The 23,802-nt window shown below is 53.7% G+C and overlaps 1 protein-coding gene across 7 annotated transcripts; it reads left to right on the forward strand.

Moving 5' to 3' along the window:
- The first annotated feature begins 672 nt into the window (after positions 1 to 672).
- Positions 673 to 20,314, forward strand: KCNIP2 (potassium voltage-gated channel interacting protein 2). 7 transcript variants are annotated; one of them, XM_032179480.2, is made up of 11 exons: positions 673 to 1,143; positions 15,087 to 15,182; positions 16,399 to 16,452; positions 17,100 to 17,220; positions 17,443 to 17,470; positions 17,593 to 17,662; positions 17,834 to 17,904; positions 18,035 to 18,142; positions 18,300 to 18,404; positions 18,542 to 18,604; positions 18,891 to 20,313. In XM_032179480.2, exons 1-11 carry the CDS (start codon positions 1,071 to 1,073, stop codon positions 18,936 to 18,938), a joined length of 837 nt encoding a protein of 278 aa, XP_032035371.1. In that variant the 5' UTR covers positions 673 to 1,070; the 3' UTR covers positions 18,939 to 20,313. The 7 variants fall into 7 exon arrangements, with proteins under 7 accessions (XP_032035371.1, XP_032035388.1, XP_058292054.1 ...); XM_032179497.2 differs by lacking the exon at positions 17,443 to 17,470 and having other exon boundaries at positions 17,096 to 17,220; positions 18,891 to 20,314; XM_058436071.1 differs by lacking the exons at positions 16,399 to 16,452; positions 17,443 to 17,470 and having other exon boundaries at positions 15,087 to 15,186.
- Positions 20,315 to 23,802: the final 3,488 nt, after the last annotated feature.

Here is a 23,802-nt window from a genome sequence, read left to right on the forward strand (position 1 = left end):
ACTTGGATCCCCAAACCTGTCAGTTGCTCCCCATATCTGCTGGAAAACAAGGAATCTAGGACAGGACAGGTGACAAAAGAGAAGGCAGAAAAGTTGCTTTGGGGGAGGAACAAAAGAGCAAGGATGTCTTGAGAAACTGACCTGGTTCACTAGTTTTTTTATCTTCCTAGTCGGCCTATGGGGGGTCATTAGATCAGTGAAGGAGGCACCCTGAGAGTGAATAGGTTCCAGAGACGGGATCCTGGAGTGGGTGAGACTTGGGGTCCTTCTGGAACTTGAGAGAAGACGAAATAGTAGTCCATTGGCCCACGATGAGCCTGCTAATATTAGAGGCTGGGTTGACTCTTCCTTTGCATCCCTAACCTGCTTTAAGCACGGTGGGGACTGTCTGGGACCACGAGAGAGGCATACACGGGAGGAGGAACAACAGAGAAAATACAGGCTGACATGGAGGCAAACGGAGCGGGGACTCAGATATGATACCCCAGGCTCTGCCTCAGCCAGAACTGTGCTGACTAAGGGGGAAGGGGTGCCTGAGAATTGGGGGCGGGGTTTCCTCTCAGTGGGGCTCTTCTGTCCCGCGCTCTTCTCCGCCTCCCCCCCCCGCCCCCCCCCGCAAGCCCCGTGACTTCTGGTTTAGGGGCAGATTGCTGGGGAGCTAGTCTCCTTCCCCGCACTTTGCAGTTCACCCTTTCACCGGGTGCCTCCCCCGGGCTGCAAAGGGTGGGGGGCGGGGGTAGGGGGAGCCAATCCCGGCAGCTCCGAAGGGGGGAGGCGGCGGTGACAGCCGCGGGGAGGGGGCGGGAGGAGAAAGGCGGCTCGGCTCGGCTCCGCGCTCAGCTCCGCTCTGCCTCCGGCTCTGCGCTCACCTGCTGCCTAGTGTTCCCTCTCCTGCTCCAGGACCTCCGGGTAGACCTCAGACCCGGGGCCCATTCCCAGACTCAGCCTCAGCCCGGACTCCCCCAGCCCCGACAGCACACTAGGCCGCCAGGGGGCGCCGTGTGAGCCCCCTATCCCGGCCACCCGGCGCCCCCTCCCACGGCCCGGGCGGGAGCGGGGCGCCGGGGGCCATGCGGGGCCAGGGCCGCAAGGAGAGTTTGTCCGATTCCCGAGACCTGGACGGCTCCTACGACCAGCTCACGGGTGAGTCAGTGACGTGAGGGTCGCGGGAGGGAGGGTGGATTCCATTCCTCCAGACCCTTCCGCCTCTCCGACCCCGGCCTGGCCCGCACCCACACTCTGCCCCATTCCCAGGCACTCTTATGGCCGGTCTGGGCGGCAGGACACTGGGGGTTCAAAGCCTTGGGTCCCACAGGGGTTGAGGAGGAACAGAAGAGGCAGGTGTGGAGAGGCAGCAGGTGTGGGCGTATGTGACACAGGGCTGAGAGGGTGTCTGGAGTGGGAGGTGTTACGTGCGTGAGCGCCTGTCATTCTGTGTGTGTGTGTGTCTGTGTGTGTGTGTGTGCGCGCACGCGCGCGCGCACCTCCCACAGCTGGTTGCCATGTGCCCTGGGCTTGGTGACAGCTAGGGTGAGTGTGATTGTATGTGGCAGTGCAATTGTATGGTCTCGTCAGATGTTTGAGTTTGCGTAGGACCCTGGTTGTACTGATGAAGTTGTTTTGACCATGTGTCTCTGTTATATGTGCAACGATGTGTTGTGAGTGTGTAATTTTGTATGAAGTGGTGTGTAACTACCAGAATGTATCAGGGCTCCGCTTTAGGGTGGCTTGTCTCTTTGTAAGACTTCATGACCATGAGCCCTCTGGGCAAGAATTTGTTAAAGTAGGTTGTGTTGTGTTTTGTGATTGTGAGATTAGTGTTCAGTGCTAGTTGTGTACTCATGTGGTGATGTCTGCAGCGGGGCTCTGTGAGTGTCCGTGACTTGTCTCATCCTTGCTGCCTCTCTGGCTTCCTGGTACAGATAGGGGTCTTTAGTACACCCCACTGCTTCACCAATTTTTCCACAAATAGCCCAGGTGGACCCAAGGAGGGACTTTAGTGTTCAGCTGCCCAGCCTGGTTTCCAAGAGACCTTATGGCTCCAGCACCTGGCCCCTGTAGGGAGGCTTTAGTTAGTGCTGGGTCAGCCCTCTCTCCCCACACCAAATCATGTACTCAGATTATTCTTACAACTGAATCCTTCAACCCCCAACAAACCTTTCAGAACTTCACTCGAACCCAGGAAAACACATCCTCTTGCTTCCCCTCCAGAGCCAGAGCTAGAAGCTCTAGGCCTGGGAAGTGCCATGTGGTGTCCTGTATGTCCCCCCAAACCACTTGGCTGCCCGGGCATCCTCTCTTTCCCACATGGGGAGGTATGTGAGACCAGTACATCTGTGCATGTGCATGTTCCTGGGTTTGGTAGGAAGAGCCATGTGTTTGTGTAGGTGACTGTGTCACCCTGCGTACATTTCCATGTGTGTGTTTGCGTCTCTCATTGTGCAGCCTGCTCTAGAAAGCCAGCAGAGTGGGAGGAGGGAGGCTGTCTCCCTGAGGCCAAAACAAAGCTGGGGAGGTGGAGGGAGGCCGTGATCCTTGTCCTTCCTGAGGGGAGTGAGATTGAGACCTGGGAAGGGAGAGGGGACTAGGATGAGGTGCCTTGAGCATGTGTCTTCCCCCACCCCCCATCACTGTCCCTAGGGAGGCCCTAGTCAGGATCAGGGGAGCCACTCAGGCTGGCCCCAGATGAGAGAGCATGCCAGATGTGCCTCAGAGCTGGATGGAATCCAAAGGGCCCACTGTCCAGCTCTTCTATGAATTCTGTTCCCACCACCAGTTTAGGATTCTTGACAGTAGTAAGGGCCTAGGGGCCTTGAATAGCATCACATTAGTCAGTGTTTGCTTCCAGCTTTAATAGGTTCTCACCCTTAGTGAAACCAACCCTTCCCCACTTGGCTATTTGAATGAGGTTGGGTGGGGGAAGCATTTGTATTTGGAAATGCCCTGCCCCAGGTCAGTCAGGAATGGAAGTGTACCAACTATGTGACTTTTGTTCTCTTGGCCCTCACCTTTCTCATCTGTAAAAGGGAATGTTACTTCCTGCCTGCCTGCCTACCTCCCAAGGAAAATGGAAAGGTCAAATGTTGACAAGTATCAAGAATCGTGGTCCGGGTCTACAGCAGCCTAGCTGTAGATAGCTCCACACACGACGTGGAAGTAGAAATAGGACTACCAGGAGCTCTATTCTCGAAGGGCGGCTTATTTTATAGCGGGAGACAAATCGGGTTGGGACGCCAGTGTCAACGAAGACTCCGGGCGGGCGGCGCCGAGCTCTGAGCGCTGGGAGATGCCTAAGCTGAAGCATAAAGGGGAGTCGTTGTCCGCGGTGCTGAAGCGCGCGCCAGGCCTCGCCTCCCCTTCCCTGCCGGTGGGATTCCTGGGATCGGATTTAGGGTGGTCTCCAGCTCCCGTCATCCCGGCCCATCAGGCTTGCAGGGAGGCAGCTGGAAAGTTACACCTCAGGGCATCCTGGGTACCTCTGACCGTTTTGCTTCCCCACTCCCACCCCAAGCTCAAAAGGGAGCTGGGAGAGACTCTTTAGGAAAAAAAACAAAACAAAACAAAAAACAGTCCGAGCCCCACCCGGATCCCTGTCTAATCCCTCGGGTCTTCCCAGCCCGGCGGGGCCACTGGGCAGTGCGGTTCCGAGGGGAAAGGCCGCGTTTAGCAGCGGCCCTGTCTGAGCGGAAGGGAGAAAGGCCAAGAGAAGATGCGGAGAGGGTTGGAGCCTGGCTGGCCAGCCCTGAGCTCGGTCCCCGGACTGGGATCTCCGTGGAGTCCCTCCGGCCCTGAGTATTGTTCCCGGGGCGGGGGCGCCCCCGTGTGGCTGCGAGGAGCCATGCGCACGGAGCTGCTTCGCAGTGGGTATAGTCGCCGTCAAGTGGACAAGATTTGCCCAGAGTTAGGAAGTCATTCTCACCACTTAAATGTAGGGTTTTCAACCAAACGTGCGGGATCTCAGTCGAAGGAGCGGGACCATATCTCTCCTGTAGGCTTTCCCAGGAATTTTAAGGCGTTGGAGAGTCCTGGAAGGGTTTACTTGGGGTCTAACCTGATAGAGATGTGTCCGGAGTCCGGGAAAGGGGCGCAGTGGGACCGAAGTGGGGGTGGGGTGGGGTGGGAGTGGGGCTCTTCTCGAAGCGTTCGGCTGTAGCCAGCGTATGGTGGTAGAGTCTGTGAACCTGCCGCACCGAGACAAACACAAATAGAAACAGTTATAAGAACAAGGAATTTGGAGCCAGGAGACAGAAGGCAGTGGGGCGCAACTCTGCCGCCTCTTCTTTGCCACCCCAATACACTGGCCTCTTTCTCCTTCCTCCTGCCTTTCTTCCATTGGTCCAGAAAGTGTGGAAGTGTGGGGAGTTGCCATGACAACTCTGTCCTCTTACCCCTTCGGCTCTTTATGCCAAAATGGTGGGGGCGGGGTGCAGGGTGCGGGGAGGAGTGCGACAGGCGGAGAAAGGGGGGCTGAAAGGGGGCAATAAAAGATACGGTTCATTCCCCATCCAGCTCTTTTCTCAAAACCCACATGTGCCTGCCTGGCCTCCCCGCCAGAACCCAGAAAAATGCTCCCTGAGAAGGCTGAGTCCGCGCGGCCCCTCCCCCCCCCTCCCCAGTCCAGGAACTTTGGGGGCGGGTGCTTCACATGATGGGGCCAGGGTGAGCTCCTCTCGTGCGGCCAGGAGAACATGGGAAGGCTCCAGGGTTTCGATCCTATGCCTGCCGGGCCGGCCCTCCCGCGCCGCCCACGCGGGGCCTACCCGGGTGAGGGCGGAGACCGGACCGCCCCGGGGCCTGGGGGCGGAGCTTGGACGCCGAGCTCTCCGCCAAACCATGAACCGATGCCCCCGCAGGTGCCGGAGCCCGCTGGGGCAGGCAGCGCGATCCCTCTACCAGCTGGTGACTGGGTCGCTGTCTCCAGGTATGAGGAAGGGAAGGGAGGGGCAGGATCTTTCAAAAAGTGAGCGAAGTGGGGTAGGAGCTCCGCAGAGATAGGGAGGGAAGGGCCCCTCACATAGATGGAGGGAGCAACATCCCTCCAAGGAAAGGGCTCCCAAGACGAGATCCCGGACAGAAGCGGAGCAGGGGATGGGCCTCTTACAGAGCAGGAGGAAGACAGCGCTCTTCAAAGAGGAAAGGAGAGGGGCATCAAGGTCCCTCACAATGGTGGAGGGGCGGGGCTTCTCACTGAAGGCAGAGGAGGGGGCCTCAAGTGAGGGGCAGGGAGCCTCCCAGGGATGAAAGGAGGAGGCTTGCAGCAGAGCAGGGAAAAGGTTCAGCCCTTTCCTGCATTTCTTGGCTGAAGGGGTCTTAAGATGAAGGGTCAGTGTTCAGAAGGAAAAAACCCTGAGATGGGCCTAGACCAACATGAACTCAGCTAGCAAGTTCATGCATGACGTGGGACTGATAGACTTGTGTGGCTTAAGGATTGTATGTCTCTGTTTTCTCTCTCTCTGGGAGTGTGTATTAATGGGATTGTGCATTACTAAGTTGTGCATCGCTGAGGTATGCATGGCTGAGTCTGTGTCTCCCTGGGGTTGTGATCACTGGGATTCTGTGACACGGAGACTGTGTGTACCTGGAGTTCTGTACTTTAGGATTGGGTTGAGGGTTCCTGAGTCTCTAAGTTGGTTGTGTAGCCTTCGTGAGGTTGTACCTTGGTGTGAGACGTGTGGAGTGTATGAGATGTGGATTGTGAGTATCCCACGGCACTGCTGAGGTGTATGCACATCTCCACTTGCGTTTCCTTATGACTGCTTGGGCAGGGCCCACAGAACCCAACGTCCCCTCTGCACCTGGCCTCAAACAGACCAAAACAACCTGGTCCTGTGGCATTCTGAGATGTCGTTTTCTGGCTCTCTCCATGGGTATCCACTTGAGCCCCTGGAGTATAGGTAGGGCCTGTGGCCTCTCCTTGCCATCTGTCCCCCAAAAGGAGGGGAGATGGATGGTCCTGAGCCAGAATCATACCTGGAAATCTTTTGGGGAGCATACAACCTCCAAGCCCCCTGCTTGGGCCTGTCTCCAGTGACAGATGGCTGGAGCCAGGCAGGGCCAGCTCTCAGTCATTGCAGGCATGACTTCCAGGACCCAAAATAGCCCCAACGTCTAGGGAGGTCATTAATCACCCGATGCAGCTGGGGGCTGCAGTGTCTTAGGCCTAGCTGGGAATGGTGTGGGTCTGGGGGACTGAGAGAAGGGCTTTGAGGTCTTCACTGGCTGGGTTAACAGTGGTGGTGGGGGGTGGGACACAGGTAGACTGGAGAAGGTGGGACAGTTGCATAGAGTGGGTTCCCCCACAAGGCAGTGTTACTCACATTTGAACTGGGGGAGATAAATAAATAAATGATAGGAATATCTCTGTGGTAAGATTTGAGGGATCTGGGGAAGGCCCACCTCATGCCTCGAGATAGTTTTCCCTTGAGTTCCCACTCTGCCAAATTGCTTCCACAGAGATTTTACTTTGAGTGAAGAGCTAAATTCGTGGCACAGGGATGCTTGGGGAGGATGGATCTGGCAAGTTTCTCACTGAACCCGAAGACTTGAGAAGTCTCTGAGTGGGGAGAAGGGAGAGCCTGGAAAAATAACTCATCCTTTCACTCCTGACAGACTCTGCCGTGGGATGCCTGCTGATTTAGTACCGTGAGTCCTGGCGAGGCTGGATCACGGTCTCTGAGAGTTGAGAGTGGGAGTTAGGAAAAGGAGGCGCCAGGGCCAGGGCCAGGGCAACTGGCTGCAAGTTATCAGTAGCAGGGATCAAGGAGGGGCTGTTGTGGGGCCCCTTTCCATTCAAATAGTTTGGCTTGGCATTCAAGGTTTCATGGAATTTGACCCTTTTTGATTTTATTACCCATAGCTCCCTTACCTAAACTAAGCTGTAGGCCCTAGGATTCCTTGACACCCCACACATACTGGAGAGACTGCCTGAGGGAGCTGACAGATCACTGACTCTGGTTAAACTCATTATTATTATTTGAGACAGAGTTTTGCTTTTTCAGTCAGACTGAAGTGGCGTGATCTCAGTTCACTGCAACCTCCGCCTCCCAGGTTCAAGCAATTCTGCCTCAGCCTCCTGAGTAGCTGGGATTACAGGCAAGCGCCATCACACCTGGCTAATTTTTGTATTTTTAGTAGAGACGGGGTTTCACCATGTGAGTCAGGCTGGTCTTGAACTCCTGACCTTGTGATCCACCCGCCTTGGCCTCCCAAAGTGCTGGGATTACAGGCGTGAGCCACTGCACCCAGCCAAACTCATTCTTTATTAGCATGTCAGCTGTTATCTTGGAAAAAAATCACTCTTTTTTCCCAAGATAAGCAAGGAGCTTATCTTGGCGGGGAGCTTCAATTCCTTCATCTGCAAAATGGGTACACTACCACTCACTCTGACCATGTCAGCTGTAAAAACAGGAATAATAGATCCTACCTCTCAGGTTTATTATGAGGACTAAGTGAGATACTACATGTAAAGTATCCAGGACACAAAATGTGCTGGATAAATATTATCTCTTTGTTTATTTGTTTATTTTGAGATGGGGTCTCACTTTGTCATCTAGGCTGAAGTACAGGGGCACGATCATGGCTCACTGCAGCCTTGAACTCCCACCTCAGCCTCTCAGGTAGCTGGGACTATAGGTGTGTGCCACCACGCCAGGCTAATTTTTTTTTTTTTTTTTTTGAGACAGAGTCTTGCTCTGTGGCTCAGGCTGAAGTGCAGTGGCGTGATGTCAGCTCACTGCAACCTTCACCTACTGGGTTCAAGCAATTCTCCTACCTCAGCCTCCCAAGTAGCTGGGATTACAGGTGTGTGCCACCACGCCCGGCTAATTTTTGTATTTGTAGTAGAGACGGGGTTTCACCATTTTGGCCAGGCTGGTCTCGAACTCCTGACCTCATGATCCACCTGCCTCGACCTCCCAGAGTGCTGGGATTACAGGCATGAGCCACCTCGCCTGGCCCAGGGTAATTTTTTGTAGAGACAGAGTTTCACCATGTTGCCCAGGCTGGTCCGGGACTCCTGATCCAACCTCCTCAGCCTCCCAAGTGCTAGGATTACAGGCGTGAGCCACCCACTGTGCCTGGTCAAATGTTGATCTCTTTGTTAAGGTGGACAGTTGACATTTGAGCCTGACCTCCCAGTTAAGAAGCTTTTGCTATAACTCATTTCATAACCTGCCTGTAACAGCTCCTATCACCTATAGGCATCCCACAAATATTTTTTGAATGAGTAGATTCCTTAGAGTTCTCTCAGTGAGGCTGTCTCTCCCTACCCAGTGAGGGCATATTTGGTTCACCTTCATTGCACAAGCACTAGCTCAGAGCCTGGCACTCAATTTGTGTAGGTCCAGATTTTTTTTTGTTTTTCTTTTAACATCTTTGCTCTCTCAGGAGGTTGGAATGTATTTGAGGAAACAAGACTGATACACAGAAATCTGGGTTCAAATCTCTGCTTCATATCCTGTTAGTTGGGTGACCTCAAGCAAGGCCCTTTATCTCTCTGTGCCTCATTTACCTCATTAGTAAAATCGGTACAATACTATTCACTGCCCGTCTCACGGGGTTGTTATGAGAAGCCATCGAGATAATAGTGTTTGTGGAAATGCTTTATGAACTGTTAAGAGCTATAGAAATGTAAGGGGGAGTGTTACTTTGTTAATAATGGTAGCAGACACATATTCAGCAGTTACTCTGTGCTAGGTGTTATTCTTTTTTTTTTTTTTGAAATGGAGTCTTGCTCTGTCACCTAGGCTGGAGTGCAGTGGCACAATCTTGGCTTACTGCAACCCCTGCCTCCCTAGCTCAAGCGATTCTCCTTCCTGAGCCTCCTGAGTAGCTGGGATTACAGGCATGTGTGCCACCATCCCTGGCTAATTTTTGTATTTATAGTAGAGACAAAGTTTCACCATGTTGGCCAGGATGGTCTTGAACTCCTGACCTCAAGTGATCCACCTGCCTCAGCCTCCCAAAGTGCTGGGATTACAGACATGAACCACCGTGCCTGGCCTGTGCTAGGTGTTATTCTAACAACTGTCCATGTATTATTTTATTCCCCCCTCCTCAGCAACCATATGAGGTGGGAAACTGAGGCATACAGAGGTTGAGAGCCCATCCAGTTATTGCAAGTTGCAAAGCTGGGATTTGAAACCAGGGAGTCTGGCACCCTATTCCATTCTAACACTTACTATTCTACAACACCTTTTACTGTTCCCACTGATAACATTACAGAATTCTCTGCTGAGTTTTGAGGACTCTGCAAGGAATTCAGTCAGAATTTAGGTTACTGGTAGACCACTGAAGGCTGGAGGCTCTGAAGGGAAGGGAATTTAAGCTGCCCCTAACGGATAGGTAAGAGGAAATGCAGAAGGGAGGGCAGCCCTGACAGAGATGGTAAGAGCAAAAACACAGAAATAGGACAGAGTTTAGTGTGTTTGAGCTACAGTGAGGAGGCCAAACTGGCTGAAACAAAAGTATCTACCCTGATGAGGGTAGAGGGAAGAATATTGCCAGGGGTGGAAGTTGGACAGTCATAGGGAGGTATTTGCTGGTTTCATCTGTAAATCAGTAACCTCTAAGATGTGAGAAATGGCAAGCAATCCCTAAATAGACTTTTTCCTAGGGGAAAGGAGTGGAACAGACCAAGCCTATTTGAGGTCGGACACGGTGGCACACGCCTGGAATTCCAGCACTTTGGGATGCCGACGGGGGCAGATCACTTCAGGCCAGGAGTTCAAGACCAGCCTGGCCAGCATGACAAACCCCTACTTAAAAATATAAAAATCAGCTGGGCGTGGTAGTGCACGCCTGTAATCCCAGCTATTCGGTGGCTGAAGTACGAGAATCGCTAGCACCACCGCACTTTAGCATAGGTGACAGAACGAGACTCTGTCTCAAAAAAAAAAAAAAAAAGAAAGAAAAGAAAAAAAAAAAGCCTATGTGAAGCGTCATCTTCTCACCCCTTCCCTGGATGGGGCAGGTCAGGGAGAAGGAAGGGATATGGTACTGTGTGAGGTTGGACGCGTGCCCCCCGGTGGTGGCTGTATAGAACTGCAGATCAGCCAACCTCTACCGGGGCCTTAGGGACTGGCCCCCACCCCACAAATTGGGCTGAGACACAGTCATCTCAGAGCCGGACAAGAGGGAGGGCTCCTTCTGGGGCCAGTCCCCCTAAATTGGGCCTCCTGGCTGGGCCAGCTTTCTAAGAAGGGAGCCAGTGTAGTGTGGTGGTTTAGAGTGAAGGCTGAGTCAGACTGGGTTAAAATTGAAGCTCTGATCTTGAAGATTTGCTTAACTTCTCTTTGACTTAGTTTTACCACCTGTAATATGAGGATAATAGTACTGCCTTCATAGGCTTATTGTGAAAATTCAGTGTTACAACACCTGTAAGCACATAGCGCATTATCTAGTACATAGTGAATGCTCAGTCACCGTTAGCCAGCAGCGGTAGTAATGGTGTTACTAACCCAGAGGCCCTAGTCTTGTGGCTCATTGGCTCTGTAGGCCTCTCCCCACCCCTTTACACACACAAACACCCCACCAAGAAGAGGCAGGGAAGAGGAGGGAGGGACTCTGGGGATGCTGGCTGGGAGGGGCGGCTCCCTTAGAGGGTTCAGATTTCCCTCCTACAGCAGCTGGGCTTCTCCATCAGCTCAATAACAGTTCCTAAGGAGAAGGCAGGGCTTTGGCATCTCCTGGATGAGGTCCCAGCCACATAAGGAACCAGCACAGTCCCCCCTCCTCTCCCAAGAAGCTTGGGTCTCTTGACCCCAAAGGCAGCTGCAATAAGTCCCCTCCCCAGAGGGTCCTGATGGGGTTAAGTGGCCTTTTTCTGCCTAGGCTACTACTGTATCTTATCCCCCCTCCCTTGGGCCTCAGTTTCACTGCCTGTGGCCTGTGGGAAGAGAGTGCTTCCCTCCTCACAGTCTCCATGGCAACCAAATCGATATTGGTGATATCCTCCTAGCAGGAGAGGTCACTGCCTTCTCCGCCATTATTCTCATACAATTCCATGCCAATACAATGACACAACAGTAGACCCACCCTCCAAATTATACGACACATCCATACCTAACAAACTTCAGACCTACATCCTACAACCCTACTAAAATACAGGAACCTCACTCCCCATGCACATTCACAAATACTTCAACACACTCCCACACATGCAGACCATAGACACCCAGCTCACATACCCATATACACAAGAGTCAAAATGCATAACCATATGCCAAACACACACCTCTGTGACAGGTGCACAGTCACGTGTAAGTGCACAAAGACACACATAAAGGGAGACATATGCACTGCCATACTGACAAACACAGGAATATACACACAGGAAAACACCTGGCCACCACAGCATATTCTGACCCATGCATCTGATTACTTATACATGTGCAGATGGTGGTTTCTCACGCACATACACCATGCCCTTCCCTGCCTTCTCCCTAAGCTCAGCTCCTCCCTCTGCCCCCTCCCTTTGGCACAGAGTAGCCACAGGACGTCTAGGGGAAGCACTTCTCAGGGACAGAGGCGGGTCACTGCCCCCTCCCTCCTCTGGCCCATATCTTGTCCTGTCCTGGTCCATATTCTTTGCACCAAAGGTTCCCGAGGAGGTGCCAGTCCAAAGGCTGAGGTGGCCCTGCGAAGAGGAGGAGGCTGCGGCTGTGGTTGGGAGGCCTGTGGGGCAGAGGCGGGGTGATGGGGGAGAGGGAGGAGATCCTGGGAGGGAGAGGGGGAGGGAGGCTGCAGGCAGTCCTACTCAGGCTGGGGAGCCTGAGGGGGAGGTGGTGTGAGGCGGCGAACCGGCGTGTCTGAACCTGGGCCCTGTAGGGGCCATGCCCCAGGCCCACCATGAACCTGGAAGGGCTGGAGATGGTCGCTGTGCTCGTGGTCCTCGCTCTGTTTGTCAAGGTGCTGGAGCAGTTTGGCCTCTTTGAGCCTGTCTCCTTGGAAGGTAATCCAGGTGTCCTGGCATGTCTGAGCTGCTGGCTGGTGGGGCAGCTGCCCCACAGCACTAGGGAGGGTGTTTGTCTGTCTTCATGACTGGGGGCAGGGATGAGCAGGTGAGTGATGGGACAGGGATCTAGGAGGTGAGTAGGGGTGTTTGGGGGATACGACATCTGGGAGGGGTGAAGAGGAGGCCTCAAGGAGTAGATATGGAGGGAGGAGGGAATCTGGGGGACAAGGTGTCAGGAGGTGATGAGGGGTGCAGTGTGGGAGGACTGGGGTGTGGAGATGAGGAGGTGAGGGGATTCTGGGGGATACCTGGAGGGGTCTGGAGATAGGGAAGGAGTGTCTGGAGTAGAGGAGGGAGGTTCTAGGGATCCTGAGATAACAACAGATTTCTGGGGGGTCCTTTTTGGAGTCAGGGGCCCACCACGGTGCCTGTGCATCCTCTCCACACCTCCATCCATGCAGTGTAGCTTATGGGGTGTGTGGGCTCAGTGTGTGAGAGACACAGGGTGTGACTTTGTGTTCCTGTATGTGAGAGAGTACAAAGTGTGTAACTGTGAGCCCGTGTATGGGACAGGGATATGACTGTATGTGTGAGTGACAGGGCATGTGGCTTTGTGAGAAGGTGGATGTGGCCAGGTCTGAGTGGCACAGTATGTGGCTGAGCCTCTTTGGGTATCAGGTTGTGCATGTGGCTGTTTCCAGAGTTTCCTGAAGATATACCAGCTCCACACCCAAGGCTTGGGAGGAGGTGGGTTCTGGAGGGAAGAGTGTGAACATTGTGAAGGAGACATTTATAGCCCAGCTCTGATTGGGGATGAGGTGTGGATCAGATCAGGGACGCTGCTTCCCAAGTCCCCTTGCCTCTCCAAGCTCCTGTCAGGATCCAAGTACAGAATGGTCTCCAGGGCCTAGACACTGGGAGTGGAAAATCAACTCCCCTCCCCAGCCCACCCAAAGTCAGTAGGGAGAGTAATATTGGGGTGGAATGGGGAGCACTTCTGCCTCCCCCTTGGGAGTTTTGACCTCTCCCTCCTCTTCACGGCTAGAACTGTGTAACTCCATAGCATGGCTGTTCCCCAGTACCACCAGGGACAGGAAGACAGACCAGAACCATAATGGAGGACTGCAGGGTAAATACCTGGAAGAACTGGAAAAATATGAAGGAAGCTGGGAACAAGAGGAAGGTGCATGAATTGCCTGCTCTAGGGTTCAGTAAGAGCAGAAAACTCCTAGCTCACCCTCCATCCTCTGCTGCATTTATTGGGGTGGAGTGGGGAACAGGGAGTTGGACCTAGATGAACTGGGACAGCTGGGCTGAGCTTGTTCTCATTCAGTCTGGAAAAGGTGAAGTTGATTGAGCTCTAACTTGCCATCCCTTTTAGATGGGAAAGGGGGAAGAGAGGGCATCTGGGAATCCCAGGAGTCTTGGGCTGAAGGCAGCCATTCTGTTCTCACCTTTAGAGGAGACAGAGGCTTAGAAACAGGTAGCGGGCTGGGGTGGGGGGCAGGAGAGCCACCCCCGAGTCGGGCGACTACACCATTGGAGGCCCCAGGCGCAATCTGGCTTTGGGAAACCAGAGTCCAGGCTAATGGAGCCCTGGGCCAGAGGCCAGACCGCCATCAATCCCCCTGCCTGGCCCACTGCCTCCCTCCCACCTCTCCATGGCTCCTGGGGTGGGAGGGAGGTAAGGATATGTTGAAGGAAAGGAGGTGGTTACTCACCCAGTTACCTCCTGAGAATAGGGCCTGATTTGGAGGGTGAAGCCTGGATTGGGAGGGTGGGGTATATGGAGGGGGAGTAACCTTTAACTAAAGGCAGTTGGACCCCTTCCAGGAATGGACTGAGGCCAGCTTCAGCCACTGTGTCAGATCCAGTGGGATCTGACCCAGGAATCTGGATGCAGTGCAGCTGGGAGGCACACAGACACAGACACACACACACACACACACACACACACACACACACACACAAACACTGAGGGTCCTCTGGGGGTGCAATTAAAGCTGTAGAGCATGTGCAGAAATAAGGGGAGAAGAGGGGAAGGAGAGCCATGATCAGTGGGCCATGGATAGCCCCACAATACACCAGAATACTCCCCTCCAAGATTTCTTATTGCCGCAAAGTTTACTATTATTTCACCTTCAAAGAGCAAGCCATACTGGAAAAGACTGTGAAGGGGCCACAGTTTAGGGTAGATGAGTTAGCTGATGAGGAACCCTGCCCTTTGGCAGAAAGATTCTGGGTGCCTTGGAATGAGGAGGGGTTACAGGAAAGAAAAGTGGGTGTACCCAGGAAAAATGAAGCCTCTGTGGGTGAGGTATTGAGGTACAGCCTTAGATATCTGGGTGCCATGGGGACCCAGGTCACAGTATGATATGGGTATGTTTCATGACAACCTTGATATGTATCATAATGTTATAAGGTCACAATGTCATAGTGTTCTTTGTAGACTCACATGTCATGATGTCCCAGAGGCATTGTGTGGTTTTGTGTGGTTTATGTGGTTTGATCATGCTGTGTGTGAGTTGGCCTATATGGGTCTCCATGTGTGTGCATCCTGTTTTACTTAGGTCAATTTGTATATGTTTGTGTTAAGGAGTAGCAGGTCATTTTGTGTGTGTGTGTGTGTGTGTGTGTGTGTGTGTGTGTGTTGGAGCATGCATATTAGGTCATCAGGTGTGAATTACTGGATATCAAGCTGTCACTGGCACCCATCACTGTGATGTATTGTTCTGCATGTCACTATACACACCTGTCACTGTAGGTGTGTATATGAGAGAGGTGTTCTTACCCAGGCAATCTTTGGGTTGGACATCATCCTGAGAGGTCCAGCCATGGCACTTGAACCAAGGGTACTAGGTCAGCAAATACACTGAGGCCACTGCCACCTCATCCTTGCCGCCTCGCTGTCATCGGCCACGTCCCATTAAACAAAGTGCCTGAGCCTCACCTCTATGGACCCACTGGGCTCCCCTAACCCGATTCCAACCACCCTTGCCATTCCTTTCCTCCCCTTAATTCCTCCCCCAGCCTGGTCCCCAGATGGGGTTGATTTGTGACTGGCAGGGAGGGGACAGGGAACAGAGGGACAATGGGAGTTAATGTGCCTTCCTGGGGTCTTCTCTCTTCCCAGGCCACCCTCCAGGGCCCACTAAAAAAGCGCTGAAGCAGCGATTCCTCAAGCTGCTGCCGTGCTGCGGGCCCCAAGCCCTGCCCTCAGTCAGTGAAAGCAAGTGCCTCTCATGTGCTTCCGGGGGCGGGGCCCGATGTGTGTGTGCGTGCGTGTGTATGCGTGCATGTGTGCGTGTGTGCCCCAGGCCTGCGTGTGTGTGTGTGCGCATGCTCCAGGCCTGCATGTGTCCGGGGGCCGTGCCCCAGGCCTGCGTGTGTGGGGGTGGGGCCTGCCCCAGGCCTGCGTGTGTGTGTGTGTGTGTGTGTGTGTGTGTGTGCACGTGCGGGCGCGCGCGAGCGTGCCCCAGGCCAGCGTGTGTGGGGGGCGTGCCCTACCCCTGCATATGTGTGGAGGGCGTGCCCCAGGCCCGCGTGTGTGTGTGTGTGTGTGTGTGTGTGTGTGTGTGTGTATGGGAGGCGTACCCCAGGTCTGCGTGTGGGGGAGGGGCGTGCCCCAGGCCTGCGTGCGTGTGTGTGTGTGTGTGTGTGTGTGACCAGCGTGGCGAGGGCGGGGCGGTGGGTGCTGGCTGGGCTGGAGCATAAGGGGGCGTGGCTACTGTGTGCATGTGCGGCTGAAGCCAGCATGTGTGGGCGTGGTCAGTTGGGAGCGGGTGTGTGTCACCGCTCCTGCAAAACTGTGGGACCCGAGAGTGTGGGTGTGACCATTGTGACCGGGCTGAGGCCTGAGCCTGTGTAGCTGTGGCGGCCTGTGTAGAACAGGCGGCCGTGAGGGTCTGTATGTGGCTTAGCTGGGTGTCTTCAACTCTGTGCGGCCGCCCCCTTCCCCTACCGTGTTTTGGACCTCTGATGTGTGTTGCCTATGCCCCGACAGGACGGTGACAGGTGTAGAGGATGGCGCCTGCCCTCCTCCAGACGCCAGGGTATTTGGGTTTTCTGTCCCAGCCTGGTCCCCTGCTGAGTGATCTCGAGTTGAGTGACCTCGCTTTGTCTCTAGGTCTCCGTTTCCTCAGTTGGGCCTTGCCCACCTCATAGGATCATACTGCATTTTGCAAACCATAAAGGCCCGCTTTGTAGTTATTTGAGCGTGCTGTTGTGTTGGACTTAGATGGGTCCCACACGGGAGTGGATTCGGAAAAGGACAGGCGTGAGTCCCGCAAGCTTGTGTGCATGAGGTCCATTTCGTGTGTGTCTGTGCTGGTTGGGTGTGCCTTTGCACGGGCTGGGGTGTGAGGTTTGCTCTGAGTGAGGGGCCAGGTGTGTGTCTGCAGTTGGCCGGGTCTTCCGCTTTCTCGGTGACAGTTCGCTCCCTTCAGCATTAGCCGCCCCAGCCTCCCTCCGCCCCCACAGACCCCGCCTGCTGGACCCAGGTGACTTACGCTCCTGGTGGGGGCGGGGCGGGGCAGGGCGGCTTTGCCATCTTGGGGTGGGGGGCACTTGCCTGGGGGCTGGACGTTGGGGGCGGGGCGGGATTGAGATTGGGCCGGGGGTGGGGTCTGGATGGAGGTTGGCTGAGCTGGGCGGGGCATGGCTCAGGCATGGCTGGGATAGATGGGGCTGGGCGGGGCGAGGGGAGGGGATGGGCGGGGCGAGGGGAGGGGTTGGGCGGGGCAAGGCTGGGGCTGGGCGGATCTGAGTTGGTCCCCGAAGGCCCGGAGCTCTGACCCTCAGACGCCCCCTCCTGAACGCGCTTTTCCCACTCCTCCTTTTCTGAAACGAAGATGCTGCTGGGGGCCTTCCCCTCCAACGAGGGATCAGGGCCCAGGGGCGAGCACTGAGTTGGATCCCTGGCTCTGGGGCCAGGCCAGGCCTTGGCCCGCTGATAGACCTCGAAGATGGCCAGCATCTTTTCTCCTTGCCTCAGTGTCCTCGGCTCGGGGCCCAGGGAACTGGCAGCCTGGTCTCCGGCATCGGATAGGACCGGGGGTCGGGGAGGGGGTGAATGGGTCAGTGATTTGAAGAGGGGTCGCGGAGGCTGGGCCTGAGGCGCGGCTGTCCTCACCGCTCCCGCAGACAGCGTGGAGGATGAATTTGAATTGTCCACCGTGTGTCACCGGCCTGAGGGTCTGGAGCAGCTACAGGAGCAAACCAAATTCACGCGCAAGGAGTTGCAGGTCCTGTACCGGGGCTTCAAGAACGTGAGTGCAAGGCGAGGCCAAACTCAGCGAGGGTGGGACAGGGAATCCGGTCCACAGCTTCCCAGAAAGCATGGCTTGGATGCTTGAGGTGCGGGCGGAAGGGAGGCGAGGCCCTGAGACTGAACTTCTAGCTGGAGGTTCTGGGGTGGGGCCGGAACGGAAGCGGCGCCTGTAGACTGTCAGTTTCGTTCCATGTTTTTTATTTGTGCACTGGGAAAGAAGTCTTGCTTCCCATCACATGAGCCACGTGGTGAGTCCTCTGGAGGCTTGAAGATTATCCCCCTCCCTGGGAGTCTTGGGCCATGGAGGGTGGGGGCGGTGAATGGAAGGGGATTTTGTCTCTGCCCTCAGCCTGGTGCCCTCTCCTTCCAGGAATGTCCCAGCGGAATTGTCAATGAGGAGAACTTCAAGCAGATTTACTCCCAGTTCTTTCCTCAAGGAGGTGAGGGGACAAGGCCCAAGGGGAAGCAGCTGTCCTTCTCTATCTAGGCTGAGGGAGGGAGGGATTCTGGAGGGGCTGGGAATGCCAAGGTGATGGGGGGTATGGGGAACTCCGTAGAGGGAGGAAGTCCTCTCCTGTGTGGAAGCCAACTTCTCCACACTCACCCTGCAGACTCCAGCACCTATGCCACTTTTCTCTTCAATGCCTTTGACACCAACCATGATGGCTCGGTCAGTTTTGAGGTGAGCTGGGCGAGGTTGGCCAGGGAAGCCTGTTTCCTGGACTTCAGGGCCAGGATCTCCAGGCCAAACCCAGAGAAGGGGTTGGGTGAAGAGTACCCGAGGACACAGCTCCCTCCTGCCTCCTTCCCAGGACTTTGTGGCTGGTTTGTCCGTGATTCTTCGGGGAACGGTAGATGACAGGCTTAATTGGGCCTTCAACCTGTATGACCTTAACAAGGACGGCTGCATCACCAAGGAGGTGCAGGGCAACTGAAGGGCTGGGGGTCTGTGGCGGTGATGGGGGTGGTGTGCAGAGGGTGATGGGAGGGAAATATGACCCACATATACCCACAAGCAAGGGATCAAGGGAGGCTGGAGGCTCTGAGGAAGGATCCTCTTCTCTCTTGGCCTAACAGGAAATGCTTGACATCATGAAGTCCATCTATGACATGATGGGCAAGTACACGTACCCTGCACTCCGGGAGGAGGCCCCAAGGGAACACGTGGAGAGCTTCTTCCAGGTACTTGGGACTGGGTAGGCTGGAGGGCCCTGGAGTGAAGGGAAGGAGGCCAAGAACCAGCAGGGAACTCACCTGACTTCTCTCTGCCTCTCTCTTGCCATCCCTCCTGTTCTCCCTGCCTGACCACCTTCTTGCAGAAGATGGACAGAAACAAGGATGGTGTGGTGACCATTGAGGAATTCATTGAGTCTTGTCAAAAGGTATAGCTCCCTGACCTCTACATTACCCTGACCTGGACTCAGGCCTGATTTAGTAATGTAGGGAAAAGTTTCTTTGGGCAGAATACCACCTTCCCACCTCACCCCCACATTTCAATCCTATTCCTTTGTGGGAGGCTTACCCCTTCCCTACCTCAGGTCTCTCTGGGTATGTCCTTCCTCTGTGCTTTTGAATGTCCCCATCTGTGACTGTGTCCCTCTCCCTGTCTCTGATAAGCTCCTTCTCTTTCTCTCTCTTCAATCTGCCTCGCTCACACCATGGCCACAGGATGAGAACATCATGAGGTCCATGCAGCTCTTTGACAATGTCATCTAGCCCCCAGGAGAGGGGGTCAGTGTTTCCTGGGAGACCATGCTCTAACCCTAGTCCAGGCAGACCTCACCCTTCTCTTCCCAGGTCTATCCTCATCCTAGGCCTCCCTGGGGGCTAGAGGGATCCAAGAGCTTGGGGATTCAGTAGTCCAGATCTCTGGAGCTGAAGGGGCCAGAGAGTGGGCAGAGTGCATCTCGGGGGGTGTTCCCTACTCCCACCAGCTCTCACCCCCTTCCTGCCTGACACCCAGTGTTAAGAGTGCCCCTCCTGTAGGAATTGAGTGGTTCCCCACCTCCTACCCCTACTCTAGAAACATACTAGACAGATGTCTCCTGCTATGGTGCTTCCCCCATCCCTGACCTCATAAACATTTCCCCTAAGACTCCCCTCTCAGAGAGAATGCTCCATTCTTGGCACTGGCTGGCTTCTCAGACCAGCCTTTGAGAGCCCTGTGGGAGGGGAACAAGAATGTATAGGGAGAAATCTTGGGCCTGAGTCAATGGATAGTTCCTAGGAGGTGGCTAGGGCTGAGAATAGAAAGGCCTGGACAGATTATGATTGCTCAGGCACACCAGGTTATAGCTCCAAGTTCCACGGGTCTGCTACCACAGGCCATCAAAATACAAGTTTCCAGGCTTTGCAGAAGACCTTGTCTCCTTAGAAATGCCCCAGAAATTTTCCACACCCTCCTTAGTATCCATGGAGAGCCTGGGGCTAGATATCTGGCTCATCCCTGGCATTGCTTCCTCTCCTTCCTTCCTGCATGTGTCGGTGGTGGTTGTGGTGGGGGAATGTGGATGGGGGATGTCCTGGCTGATGCCTGCCAAAGGTTCATTTCACCCTCCTTGCTCATCGTCCCTGTTTTGAGGGCTATGACTTGAGTTTTTGTTTCCCATGTTCTCTATAGACTTGGGACCTTCCTGAACTTGGGGCCTATCACTCCCCACAGTGGATGCCTTAGAAGGGAGAGGGAAGGAGGGAGGCAGGCATAGCATCTGAACCCAGTGTGGGGGCATTCACTAGAATCTTCAATCAACTTGGGCTCTCCCCACCCCCCCAGATAACCTCCTCAGTTCCCTAGGGTCTCCTCTTGCTCTACTCAATCTACCCAGAGATGCCCCTTAGCACACCTAGAGGGCAGGGACCATAGGACCCAGGTTCCAACCCCATTGTCAGCACCCCAGCCATGCTGCCAGCCCTTAGCACACCTGCTCGTCCCATTCAGCTTACCCTCCCAGTCGGCCAGAATCTGAGGGGAGGGCCCCCAGAGAGCCCCCTTCCCCATCAGAAGACTGTTGACTGCTTTGCATTTTGGGCTCTTCTATATATTTTGTAAAATAAGAAATATACCAGATCTAATAAAACACAATGGCTATGCACAGGCTGCCGTCTCTGCCTTTTGTCCCTCCCACCTACAAATACTACACAACCCCTAACTCATGTACCTGCAGCCTTTTAGATCCCCAAGAAAGTGGCTTTCTTTTCCGTAGTTGGCCATACCTTGGCATGAGACTGAGACACAGGCTCTGGAATGGTTGGAAACCCACCCAACCTCAGGCTCCCACATGAATCTCCCTCCCACACAGCCTGAGAGGAGACAAGGAAGGAAGGACAGGACACTGATGTCCCAAAGACTGTGCCAAGCAAGCTGTTTTTTAGCTGACATTCTTACAAGTTGAATCACAGATTTCTAATTTACAGACTTTTTAGTTAATCTCAAAGTGCTTTCTTTTGAGGGGCCTCCCTTTAGTTTCTTTCTTTTTTTTTTTTTTTTCTGAGATGGAGTGTCTCTCTTTCGCCCAGGCTGGAGTGCAGTGGCGTGATCTCGGCTTTACTGCAGCCTCCGCTTCCTGGGTTCAAGCAATTCTCTTGCGTCAGCTTCCCAAATAGCTGGGATTACAGGCATGCACTGCCATGCCCGGCTAATTTTTGTATTTTCAGTAGAGACAGGGTTTCGCCATGATGGCCAGGCTGGTCTCGAACTCCTGACCTCATGTGATCTGCCTGCCTAAGCCTCCCAAAGTGTTGGTTACAGGCGTGAGCCACCGTGCACAGCCCCTCCCTTTAGTTTCTAATGAAAGTTCCTTTGTGTCAACATTCCAAGCTTGCCTCCAGTATAGATAAATATTTTTTGTGTCCATACCCCAGCCAGGAATGATGGAGGAATGAGATGGAGTGGACCCAGCGCAGGTCACCATGAGGCAGATGGCATAAAGGATGACACGGACTTTCTGTGTGTTCCCACTCTTTCTTTGTTCTGCTCCTGCAGAGGGACCCACCAATGGTCAGTTCCTCTCATCCTTTCTCTGGGTCACCATTATGGGTGACTAAACTTCACCATCCATAGGAGGAGTATCAGGCCTTCTCCTCCCTCATGACAAAGTCAAGGGGAGGGATATGTTGTCCAAAAAGCAAAAACTCACTTTTAGCATCCATTGTTTTATCATCTGTGTTCCCTGCTTATATCATCAAAGAACCATCTGCTCCTTGGGTCCTTAGGTTTCTTTGAGTCATCAGCATAAAGATCTGATAAAAGCTGTGGGCCCACTATCCAGAAGAAAAAAAAAAAAGGCAAGAATTCCCATGCATTTTTGTATCCCTGAAGCTCATCTATGGGTCCTAAGTTAAGAACCTGTGATCTAGAGTGAGTGCAGCGGCTCATGCCTGTAATCCCAGCACTTTGGGAGGCTGAGGTGGGTGGATCACTTGAGGTCAGGAGTTCAAGACCAGTTTGGCCAACATAGTGAAACCTGGTCTCTACTAAAAATGCAAAATTAGCTTGGCGTGGTGGCGCATGCTTGTAATCCCAGCTACTTGGGAGGCTGAGGCCAGAAAATCCCCTGAACCTGGGAAGCGGAGGTTGCAGTGAGCCGAGATGGCACCATTGTACTGCAGCCTGGGCAACAGAGTGAGACTCTGTGTCAAAAAAAAAAAAAAAAGAACATGTAATCTAGTCTAACCCTCCACTTCATAGAAGAAGCAGGCTCAGAAAAGGGAACTTGCTCAAGGTCACTCAGTAAGTTTGTAGCAGGACTGAGACTAGACTCAATCCCTCAAGTCTGTCAACAGTGGCCTTTGGGCACAGTAAAGAGTTGTATGTGGGCCGGGTGCCATGGCTCACGCCTGTAATCCCAGCACTTTGGGAAGCCGAGGCGGGCAGATCACGAGGTCAGATCGAGACCATCCTGGACAACACGGTGAAACCCAGTCTCTACTAAAAATACAAAAAATTAGCTGGGCGTGGTGGCGGGCACCTGTAGTCCCAGCTACTCGGGAGGCTGAGGCAGGAGAATGGCGTGAACCCGGGAGGCGGAGCTCGCAGTGAGCTGAGATCGCACCCCTGCACTCCAGCCTGGGTGACAGAGCGAGACTCCATCTCAGAAAAAAAAAACCAAAGAGCTGTATGTGAAGGGTGGATGCTGTGTATGTTATGCATAATCCAAGCAAAGTGACACTATGACAGGCTCTCATGATGCCCTCTGCTTTTCCTTTATGGCACTTCTCAGTTTATAACCATATACTTACTTGGGTAATTATTTACTTGTCTTCTCCTATACACTAAGTTCCTGAGGGCTCCCTGAGTGCCTGGACTAGGGTTTTTTTCTTCACCATCTTATCCCTGGAGCCTGGCACCTAATAGGCCTTCAGTAAATAATAATGGATGAAAGGACATGGTGAATATGTGTATATAATTACATATGCATGGAGACAGTTTTTTTTTTTTTTTTTTTTTGAGACTGGGTCTCACAATCTCAGCTCACTGCAGCCTCCACTTCCGAGGCTCAGGTGATCCTCCCACCCCAGCCTCCCAAGTAGCTGGGACCACAGGTGCACGCCACCACGCCTGGCTAAATTTTTGTATTTTTGGTAGAGACAGGGTTTTACCACATTGCTCAGGCTGGTCTCGAACTCCTGAGCTCAAGCAATTTGCCCAACTCAGCCTCCCAAAGTGCTGGGATTACAGGTGTGAGCCATCATGCCTGGCCCAGTTTCCATTTTCTAAGGTAGATTCAAGTTTAGTGGAACTGAAGCAGAGAACTGCTAGTAAGCTGAGAAGTGCCCCAGAGCCCAAGCCTACAGATGAGTCCGGAAAAAAAACAGTAGGTTGGCATTCAGATTGTCACCCAGGCTGGAGTGCAGTGGAGTGATCTCCGCTCACTACAACCTGCGCCTCCCGGGTTCAAGCAATTCCCCTGCCTCAGTCTCTGAGTAGGTGGGATTACAAGCACATGTTGCCATGCCCGGCTAATTTTTATATTTTTAGCAGAGACGGGGTTTCGCCATATTGGTCAGGCTGGTCTCGAACTCCTGACCTCAGGTGATCCACCCGCCTCAGTCTCTCAAAGTGCTGTGATTACAGGTGTGAGCCACTACACCAGCCTCAGATTATTTCATCTTGGCCATTGGTTGGGTTCTGAGTGTTGTCAGCTGCTCCATCTCAAAATACTCTCCTTTCTTGCCTTCCAGTATTTCCTACTCTCCTGGTTTTCCTCGTGCCCTTCTGGCTACCCCTTCTCAGCCCTCCCTTATAGACTCATCCTTCTCAACTTGAATTTTAAATCTTAGGCCCCACAGCTCAGACCTAAGCCTCTTTCCCAAACCACCCCTAATCCCATGGTTTTAAACACCATCGATATGCAGAGGCTCCTAAGTTTATATCCCCAGAACTCTCTCTTCTGAAATCCAAAACCTATCTATCCAATTGCCCCTCGCTTTTTTTTTTTTTTTTTTCCTGTCACCCAGGCTGGAGTGCAGTGGTACAATAATAGCTCACTGCAGTCTCAAACTCCTGGGCTCCAGCGATCCTCCCACCTCAGCCTCCAGAGTAACTGGGGCTACAAGTGTGTGCCACCCACACCCTGCTAAT

This window comes from Hylobates moloch, unplaced genomic scaffold (genome assembly GCF_009828535.3).
Source record: "Hylobates moloch isolate HMO894 unplaced genomic scaffold, HMol_V3 SCAFFOLD_3, whole genome shotgun sequence".
Lineage (NCBI taxonomy): Eukaryota > Metazoa > Chordata > Mammalia > Primates > Hylobatidae > Hylobates > Hylobates moloch.